This window comes from Ceratotherium simum, chromosome 2, assembly GCF_057802395.1.
Source record: "Ceratotherium simum simum isolate JZ-2026a chromosome 2, ASM5780239v1, whole genome shotgun sequence".
NCBI classification, from domain to species: Eukaryota; Metazoa; Chordata; class Mammalia; order Perissodactyla; family Rhinocerotidae; genus Ceratotherium; species Ceratotherium simum.
In genome coordinates this window covers 39,092,367-39,102,486 of record NC_141901.1, presented here as the reverse complement: position 1 = coordinate 39,102,486, position 10,120 = coordinate 39,092,367, and the positions used below count along the sequence as shown (strand labels likewise).

Sequence of the window (10,120 nt, the reverse complement as noted above, 5' to 3'; positions counted from 1 at the left end):
GGAGAAGTCTGAAGGTCCTGTTCAGAGACTGAAGAGGGAGGAGCATGAGGTTCACTCATTGAACCAGTGCCCGAGCTCCTGCTTGGTGCCAGCGATGTTGAGATGAACAAGACTTGGTCCATGCCCACGGAGCTCATCACCCTGAGGGGAAGACTGAGAAAATAACAAAGATCTGCCAGCCAGAGAGATCGCAGTGCAATAGAGGTTTACACCTTGTACACAGGTCTTCAGGGAGGGCCTCCCAGAGGAGGGGATGGATAACCTGACTCTTGAAGGAGGAATAGGAGTTTACCAGATATTCAGGGTGGGCACGGCATTCCAGGAGGGAGGAGCACCATGTTCGGGTTATGGCTCTGTCAGAAAGCCAGCCCCTGGCAGTTGCCAGCACCCACTGCAACTGAGAGGAGGGGCTCAGGGCAGGGAGCAGCCGGGATAGGAAGATCAGAAGGAGGCAGGAGTCTGTTTTCAGGGGGTCTTGTAGGTCATGCTGAGTGTTGAAGTCTATCCAAGGCTCCAGTACGGGGGGTCAGGGGAGGGTAACAGGGGATTTTATGTGATGCTGACACATCAGATCCCTCCAGCAGCTCATGGAGGATAGGTTAGAGGGGCGAGGCTGCACCCAGGGGTACCAGGTCATTCATTCGTTCATTGGAACACTGTGAACAAACTGTGCCAGATGCTATGCTTGGCACAGGGATTCAGAGGAGAACAAGACATGGCCCCTGCCCTCAAGGTGTTCCAGGCTACAGAGAAGACAAGCTCATAAACAGAACACTGCCACTCAGTGGGGACCAGGGACCCTGATGCCTGAGGGCAGGATGGCTACAGCCCCTGCAGGGCCCTGTGCAAAGTGAGAATGAGGAGCCCTTCGTTCAAAAATTGTTAGAAATGTCAAGATGGCCACTGCAGAGCTTTAAACCCAGTGCCGGGCCCTGTGTGACAACCTGGGGCACATGTTACTGAAGTCATCCATGCCTGAGGGAAGACCTTCAATAAGAATAAGGCAAGAAATGAAGGGAAGAGGTGAGAGGAATGATGGTAGAGGAAACAGCATATCCAGAGGCTCAAAGCTGGCAATAGCAGAACATATTCAGGAACGCCAAGCAAGCACTGAGAAGCGATGTGTGTCACTGAGGCCAAAACCATGGGCAGAGGAGCGTCTGAGCCCTGAATCCTACCTGGAGTCACTGGAGATCAGATCCCACAGGTGACACAGACAAATGACACAATCCAAGTTCTTTCCCAAAAGACCACTCTGGACTCACTGTGGATGATATGTGGGGTGGGAAGAGGGACTGGACAGCTGCTGCCTACCAGCAGGGGCACGAGGAGAGAAGCAGAGACATGAAAGACATTTAAAAACAGAAACACGTTGGATGGGCCTCTTAGACTCCTGTGTGGGGTGAGCAGGTGGAGGTGGTGCTGATGAACACAGTGGGGAGAAAAGCCCAGAGTCCTCAGACCCCAGTGCTCCCTGATCTCCGAGAGCTCCCCTCACCTCTGGCAGGTTGCACTCACCATGGGCACAGACCTCCCCAAGGGCTGAAGTGACAGTTTTCTGGTCCTTAGCATTGCAGACCACACAGGTGAGGCTGGCATTGGGCTGGCTCAGAGGCAGGCTCACAGTCAGGGTCCAGGAGTTGGGGGCTGGTCCAGGTGTCCCTCTCTGTTCCAGCTCCCTGGGGAGGCCCTTGCTCTCCCATGTCACCTTCAGGTCCTCTGTGACCTCCCCAGCCCTGCACTCCAGGGTGACGTTGCAGCAGCCTGCTGTGATGGACCGTGACCGGACAAGTATCTGGGGATGGGGCACGGGCTCTGGGGTAGGAGGGACAAGAGAATGGAGCCTCTCATGAGTGAAGAACATTACAGTTTGCACATTCTCATCCACTATCTCACTGAAGCTCTGGCTTCCTCCCTCTACGGAGGGTGAGACATTTTATAGACGAAATAGTATTTCCCCAAAGCTAAATATATAGCCAGAGACAAGAAGGAAGCGAGCCACCGAGGTAAGCCTTATGTGATGTCACTAGACTGAGCAAGTCTTAAAAATCTCCCACAAGAAATTAAAGCCTGCATTCCAGCTACCCAAAGCCCGTTATTTTTAGAAATTGGGTCTTTCCTAGAAGAAGTCGAGATTGAAGGACTTGTCCTGGTCCAGAGCCCTCGCCCTGCTTCTTGTGCCGAGATGATTCCCGGGACTACACAGCCCACGGTGAAGAGGGACATCCGGCCAGCTCTGGGAGTCCAGAAAATAGCCCCATGTGCCCAAAAGTGGAGACTTCTGTGGGAGATGCAGTGGTAGCGACTAGGAATGACAAGCCCAAGTGTGGTTAGGACGTGCCACTGGACTTGTGGTACAGAGATGAAGAGAAGTGACAAATTTACAAGCCAGTCATAGAAATCCCATGGGGACCTAGGCTGTAAAAGCCACACTCTCTGTAGTAGGGTATTTCTCTATGCACAGGAACTGTAGGGAAAGAAAGAGTTGCTAAAAGAATTCTGAAGAGTGTGGCAGGGTGAACTTTCTCCTACATCTATGAAGGCTCTTAGGGCTGGATTTGTGGCATCTTTTATGAATATGGCTGGGCACAGGCTGGGGCTGAGTAAGAACACAGGGGACAGGGAGGATGAACTACACAAGGATTTCTGAATTATGGTGGGCAGAATAGTGCCCCCCCCAAAGATGTCCATGTCCTAATCCACAGAACCTGTGAATATGTTAGGTTAATGGCAAAGGGGAATTGAGGTAATAGATAGAATTAAGGTTGCTAATCAGCTGACATTAAAATAGTGAGATAATTCTGGATTATCTGGATGGGACCCATGTAATCATGATCCTTAAAGGTAGAAGAGGAAAGAGAGGAGTTCAGAGGGATGCACTGTGTGGATAACTTGTTCCACCATTGCTGTCTTTGAAGATAGAGGAAGGTGGGTGAGAGCTAGGAATGCAGGCAGCCGCTAGAAGGCAAGAAAATGTTTTCTCCCCTGGATCCTCCAGAAAGGAACACAGCCCCGCCAACACCTTGACTTTAGCCCAGCGAGACCTGCGTCTGACTTCGGACCTACATACAGTAAAATAAAATCATAAATTTGTGTTGATTTAAGCTGCTAAGTTTGTAGTACAGCAGTCCTCCCTTATCTGTGGTTTTACTTTCTGCAGTTTTAGTTAGTCGTTGTCAACCACAGACCAAAAATGTTAACTGTAAAACTCTAGAAATAAACAGTTCATGTTTTAAATTACAAGCGATTCTGAGTAGTGTGTTGAAATCTCACATCATCCCACTCCATCCCGCCTGGATGTGAATGATCCTTTTGTCCAGCGCATCCACACTGTGTACACTACTCACCCGTTAGCCACTCAGTAGCCATCTCAGTTATCAGGTGACAACGGTAGTATCACAGTGCTTGTGTTTGGGTAACCCTTATTTTACTTAATAACGACCCCAAAGAGCAAGAGTAGTGATGCTGGTTATTTGAAAATGCCAAAAAGAAGCTGTAAAGTGCTTCCTATAAGGGAAAAGGTGAAAGTTCTTGATTTAATAAGGAAAGAAAAAAAATTGTATGCCGAGAGTGCTAAGATCTATGGTAAGTTTTATTACAATATGTTGTCATAATTGTTCTATCTTATTATTAGTTATTGTTGATAATCTCTTACTGTGACTAATTTATAAATTAAACTTTGTCAATAGGTATGCATGTGTAGGAAAACACATAGTTTATACTGGGTTCGGTACTATCACAGTGTCAGGCATCCACTGTGGGTCTTGGAACATATTTGCTTTGGATAGGGGGGAATACTGTAATTTCTTATAGCAGCAATAGAAAACTAATACATAAATTAAGTAAACCAAATCCTATAAAGAACAACAAGTGTTATGGCAAAAATTCCATTTCCCCCAAATTTCTATTTTCCTCTTCCAAAACATTGAAGTGATTTTATCCCTGGTGTGAATCTCAGCTCTGCTCTCCATTTGTGGTGAACCGACTTATCCTAATTTCAAGGGAGAAAATAGAGCCTAAAGGCTGGCATCTGGAATGAGTCCTGCAAAATGGGGCCCATGTGACATTCCTGGGTACAAAAGAAGGCCGTAGCCATGGGACTGAGGTGAGGGGGTGTCACGTACCGTAGACAGTGAGATGGAAAATCTGGCTGAATTCCACTCCTCCAGTTAAGCTGGCTCGAGCCAGGTAGTGGCCACTGTCCTCACAGGTCAAGTTCTCGATCCTCAGGGATGTCATGTTGGGCACATGGACCCTCTGCTTGTACTTGTCCTGGAGGCTAACCCAGGTTGGGGTCTTTTCTGACCCATTATGGACACGCAACATGACTCTATATTTTAAGCCAGGGCCAAAGCCCCACATAATCTCCTCCAGCTCGGTTCCTGGCTCCTTCATCACATGAAACAACACAGAACCTCCTCGGATCCCCTTCAGAGGAATGTGGACTCCAGAATCCTGACCTCCAGAACCATGTGCTCCACAACTCTTGACCCCAGTGCTGCAAACACCTAGGTCACTGGAAACAGAAACCGTGAGTGTTTTTTCATTGAGAATAAAAGAGAGAACCACAGAACCCATCTTTTTAATAAAATCCACCCAATATACTCCCTTGATTCTTGGAAGGCAGACTAGTACAGTGAATTTTAAGCAATTCTGGAATCAAGTCCTGGTTCTAGTGGAGTGTAACTTTGAAAGGATTACTTAGATGTGCTAACCAGCAGTTTTCTTACCTGTGTCCAATGATAGTATGAATTAAATGAGATCAGGGATCAAAATCACCAGCACATTTTCTGGCACATACTAAGTGCACATCTGTAGGAGGCAGCTTCCAAAGTTGGTCCAAAGACCCCTCCTTCCTCATGTTCACACCCTTTGTAACCGCTGCCTCTGGAGTTTGGTCTGTACTAGTCATTTTCTCTGAGGAACAGGTTAGAGCAAAGGTGATGGGATGTCACTTAGGGATGGGAGGTATACCAGACTGTGACCCGTCTTGCTCACACTCTCTCCCTCCATCTGATGAAGCCAGCTGCCATGCTGTCAGCTGCCCTCTGAAGAGGCCCACATGGCGAGGAACTGAGGGCAGCCTCCGGCCAACAGCCAGGGAGGAACTGAGGCCCTCGGTCCAACAGCCACAGGAACCGCATCCTATCAGCAATCACACAAGTGAGCTTGGAAGCAGATTCTTCCCCGTTGAGCCTTTGGCTGACTGCAGCCCCAGCCAAGCCCTTGATTCCAGTCTGAGCGACCCTTTGCCAGAGGACCCAGCTACACCACTCCTGGATCTTGACCCTCAGAAGCTGTGAGACTGTACATGGTGTTGTTTTAAGGAGCTAAGTTTTTGAAAAACAGGTTACACAGCAATAGATTAATACAGTAACGGAGGTTGCTCTCCCTTCCTTCTCCTTCTAGGCAGTGTAGTCAGGATGGCCTAGGCTGTGCTGTAGTAAGAAATAAGTACAATACCTCAGGGTCATAGAACAAGGGGAGTTTATATCCCACCCTACATGTCCCATGAGAGAGGGAGGGAGGGGGCCTGTCACACGTGGTGGAGGCTCCACCACCTTGTAGCTGCACCACATGAAACCACAGCGTCCTCATAGTCTCTCAGTCCCACTTCGAAGTGTGTTTTTATGGAAATGGACTGAGGTGTCAGACTGGGTGATCTAGTGTAACAGAGCGGTCTAAAGCTTGGTCTTCAGAGTCAGTGGGACTTAAGTTGGGGTCAGGTCCTCCATTTTCTGGCTGTGTGGACTTGCACTGTTGTTTAACCTCTCTGCCTTCAGCCTTCTCATCTGTGAAATGGAAATAATAACAGGGCTTACCTCATAGAATTATTGTGGGGATTTAAGAAGATAAAAGCTTTCAGCACAGTGTACAATAATGGTTCCATAAATGTGTTCCTTCTCATTATGATGATGATTATTCTTGACCAAGCCTACCTGGGATCAGACCCAGACATTCCCAGGTTCCAGGGTGGTGCCCTTTCTTCTCCACCAGCTGCCCTTCTCAGGGGTCACCTCCCGGGTACAGGGATGGGCTCAGACACCCATGGGTGCAATCCCATAGGTGGCTATATGGAGTTGAAGTCCAGCCAGGGGCTTCTTGTTTACCAGAGCCCTGAGATTGAAAGGAAACGTATTGCTGTGTCCACAGCAGCTGGCTTCCATGGCCAGTGTCAACTCCCTTGTTACCAAGTATCTGAGGACATCCATACTGCTGGGGAGAGTAGTAAAGATGGAGGAAGGAAAACCTAAAGGTTATCGCAAGTGTGGGTTGAAAAAATTTATATTATCAAGTCTATTTGGTGTGGGCATTTTTCCCTTTCTTTAGCGAGTTGCTTTGTAATTGTAAAAGTACTATGTGTTCATAGAAATCTATTATATGGACTATAGAGTTGATTAAAATAAAAGTTCAAAGAGTGCTTCCTCCCAGAGGTAAGCACTGTCATTGACATGGATCCTTCTAGATCTTTGTCTGTGTAGCCACAAATACCATAAACTCCTACAAACGCTGGACATCTAATGGTAAACTCATTCCAGCATTCCTGATGGCCTGTGTGGGTGTGGTCTCTGACACTTCCTTTGAACTGGTTCTAACAGCCTACTTGTTCCCTCATTAATTGGCAAGTGAAATAAAAGTATTCTGTAACATCTTAATCAATCATGGCATTCAGAGTTAATCAAATGTTCAAATATGCAATTTTGGGTACCATAATGGACACTAAACATAAGTGCTCTTTTTAACCTGGGGCTCAAGGGAACAGCCCTGTTCCGATGTGGAAACGTGCAGATGGACATTCTGAGAGACAGCATTTCAGTCTCCAGTGAGACCCCTTCCTAAGGGATTTTCACCAGTAATTCTGACCAAACAATGTTTGTCTATTTCCCCCCGGCGTTGGGAAGAGGGGGTCAGCACCAGGGGAACAGAGAGAAAGAAGCTGGTATTTTCTGCTAAACAGACAGAAACTGAGAAGCTCTGGCAGAGGTTCTCAGGTAGCTGCTTTTGAACAGCACAGCTGTAGCGTGCTTTCCTGAACAGAGTTTGCAGACCAAGTTTCCACACACTGGGGGAAAAAGAAGGTGTCCTTCCAGGTGGTCTGGAGACCCCTCTCAGGAGCAGAGACAGAGAGAACAGAGGTCCAGGCTGGATCCCAAAGGCAAGACTTGAAGAGGAGGATCCCCTCCCTCCTTGGAGGGCTGAGGAAGTGACCACAGGGATTGTCAGGCATCTTCTCTTTGAAGGTGCCCTAAACAGGCTCACCAGCTGGCAGTCCCTGTCAGGGCACAGGTAAGGACAAGACAGGATAAAGAGACAGAGCAGAGACCTTGAAGTAGCCATGGAAGAGTCCTGTCTGGGTGGAGGCAGGAATCCCAGAATGTCAGAGCTGGGAGGGACCTCGGAGGGGATCTGCCCAGGTCCCTCCTTTCACAGAGGAGGAGGTTCCCTGGTGGGTGACCTTGTCTTAGGTCACACAGGACAGAGGCAGACATGGGGCTCGGGTCTCCTCTCTTCCTGCCCAGTGCTTCTCCCCTGCAGGAAGTTGCCCATCAGCTCTCCCACCCTTTCCCTGCCCTCTCCAGGGCTCCTCTCTCCCAGCACCACTCTCAGATCACCAGGATCTGAGCAGGTCCTGGAGTCTCATCTTCCAACTTCCCTGTCCTGGGAAAGGGGAAGCAAGTACTTAGAGGCATTAGCAGACCAGGCACTTCTGGCTAGAGGAGGGTTAAACAGCAGCCCAGCCAGACTCCCCACTTTCTAGAAAAGAGGGAAGCAGGGAGAGAGGAGGCTCAGCCCTCAGGCTGCAGGTAAGGATCTGCCCCAGAATCTGGGTGTTGAGCACCAGCTGTGAGGAAAATGGAAGAAGACTTAGAAAGAGAAGGAAGGCAGCAAGAGCTCTCTGGTCTACAAAAGATCGAATCCTGAAGAAGAAAATAAAGCCAGGGGAGGGCATGGTAGTAAACAAGATAGAGTTAAAATTCACTTACATAATACAAAATTAAACACTCAAAAATCATCATAAAATGTTGTGTATTTTTCTAATGCTTCCTCCTCTTTTTCTTCCTCCTTTCTCCCCACCACCAAGTCACTCTCTTTCTCTCTTTCTTTTTATATAATCTTAAAACTCCAGGGCCTATGGGGAAAAGTCTATATAATTCAACATATTTCTCCATTTAAATAAAATTGAAGAAGTGGAGAAAGCCTACAGTTCCTGTGGACATACAGTTACCTAGTTAAATGTGTCTAATGCAAAGTTCATTGTTAATTCAAGACATCCTGTGTGCAAATGTTCTCTAACGTGCTAAATTTCATATAATTCCCTGCAACTTCACATAGTGGCTGGGATATTAGAACAAAAAAATCCAACAGTGAAAGCTTTCATAGCTTTCACCTGAATTCTAATTCACTAGTTATTATTTTCCCATTTGTTCTTAATTATTTCATTATACATAAACATAAAATCTCAGATACAGTCATGGCTGAGATATTTGTCCTTCTTTAGGACAGTCTTTCTTTCAGTTCCCTTCTGCTTAACCCTCTCCCCTCTCTACTTCCCCTCCTCAATTTGCTCCCCAAGCTCTGCCTGTCCCGGAACCCATGTTAACAGTCTACTGTTTCCTTCCACATTTTCTCCATGTATAAACATGTGGGTACACAGACACTCTTAAATTATGAAGGTTCCTGTTCAGTTACAAAATCAGAATTTCATTGTATTCTGTCTCCTGCATCTTGCTCATGGAAATCCATTCATCTGACTCATGGAAATTGGAAATGCCACCAATTTCCAATTGTTTTTTATCCCCCATATTATTCCATGGTAAAGACGCTCCTCAATTTGGTCAATCATTCCCGAACTGATGGGTACCTCCTTTGCTTCCAGGGTTTTCTCTAAAACAGTGCTTTCAGTCTGGTGTCTCCAGGACCTGAGCAGCATTTGGCAGTGGAGGGAGGTGCAACACACAGGCAGGAAAAAGGGGCCCCCCTAGAGGATTCACTTTACCCAAAGATAAATACTTATCAACTTTTTAAGGTGAAAACTAACACTGTAGTGAAATGCAAAATTGACAAGTAATTATAAGTTAAATGTGAGACTTCCAGGGACTCTCTCCTTGGAGATGAGGCCCAAACCCAGGCAAGGAGTTGTTCCTTCACTCTCCGTTTTCAGTGGAGAAGCCCAAGAAGCCCAGACTAGAGTTGATTCCTCCAGCTCAGACACGGGGTGCCAGGTCAGCCCCTCCTCCACACGACAGCAGCAGAGGCTGTCAGGTCCCCTCAGAGTTCCAGGCCAGGGGTGCCCTGTTCCCATCTCCTCTGTCCTCAGGAGCAGCTTCTTTGTCTCCATCCCTCTCCCCAGGCAGCTCCAGGCTCTCCTGTCTTCACTGCTCTTGCAGCAGAAGTGGAGTCACCTCCCTGTTAATGGTTCCCTTAAAGCAGCCCAGCCTCCCAGAGCTCAGGGTTCCCAGCCTCCCCACAGCCAAAAGGCCATTTGTTCTTTCTCTTCACCCTTGGACAGTGCATTTGGTAAATTATGAGAGTTGTTTTGTCTCTTTGTTCACCAAAGACAACAGACAGGGAAAGAAACCCTGCCTCCCTGTTCCACCCTACTGCACTCCCTCCCAGGAGCCCCTGCCACTCACTGAGGAGGAGGCTGGTGAATCCCAGGAGCCAGGAGGCCCAGCAGAGCTGGGGGTCTGCTGAGCAGGGTCCCATTGCAGGCTGCCTGCCAGCCTGTTCAGCAGCAGAGGAAACATCTAAGAAGTAGAGACAAAAGCAGAAGAAAAGCTTCTCTCAGATTAGCCCCTTACACCTCCCCACCCAAATGGCGGAGCTAAATATAAGTCCTGAGATCTCAGCCCTATGGTTAGAGTAAACCATTCAGATCTTCTGCGTTATCCCCAGCACCCACAGGAGGAACTCAAAAATAATTGCAGAATAAATTATAAACAGCCTCACTCTATGATATGCCGTGTTGGAGAGGCCCCCTCCCTGGGGCAAAATCAGTTTAGTGACCTCACACTTTCCATCCCTACACCTACTAGAAACCTTTTTCTTCTTCTCTGGTTAACAGCCTGCTCCAGGCAGCCCCTGTCCACCAATGCCAGCCTGAGGTCAGCTCAGAGGT

At 47.8% G+C, this 10,120-nt stretch overlaps 1 protein-coding gene across 1 annotated transcript; it reads right to left on the bottom strand.

Annotated features, from left to right (window-relative positions):
* Positions 1–51: 51 nt before the first annotated feature.
* Positions 52–9,730, bottom strand: LOC147917908 (SLAM family member 9-like; the record flags this gene model as incomplete). The annotated part of the gene is made up of 4 exons (XM_087417610.1): positions 52–141; positions 1,499–1,815; positions 4,125–4,516; positions 9,636–9,730. Coding segments are annotated over 4 exons (894 nt in total), but the record flags the coding sequence as incomplete, so codon positions are not given.
* Between the last annotated feature and the right edge of the window lie 390 nt (positions 9,731–10,120).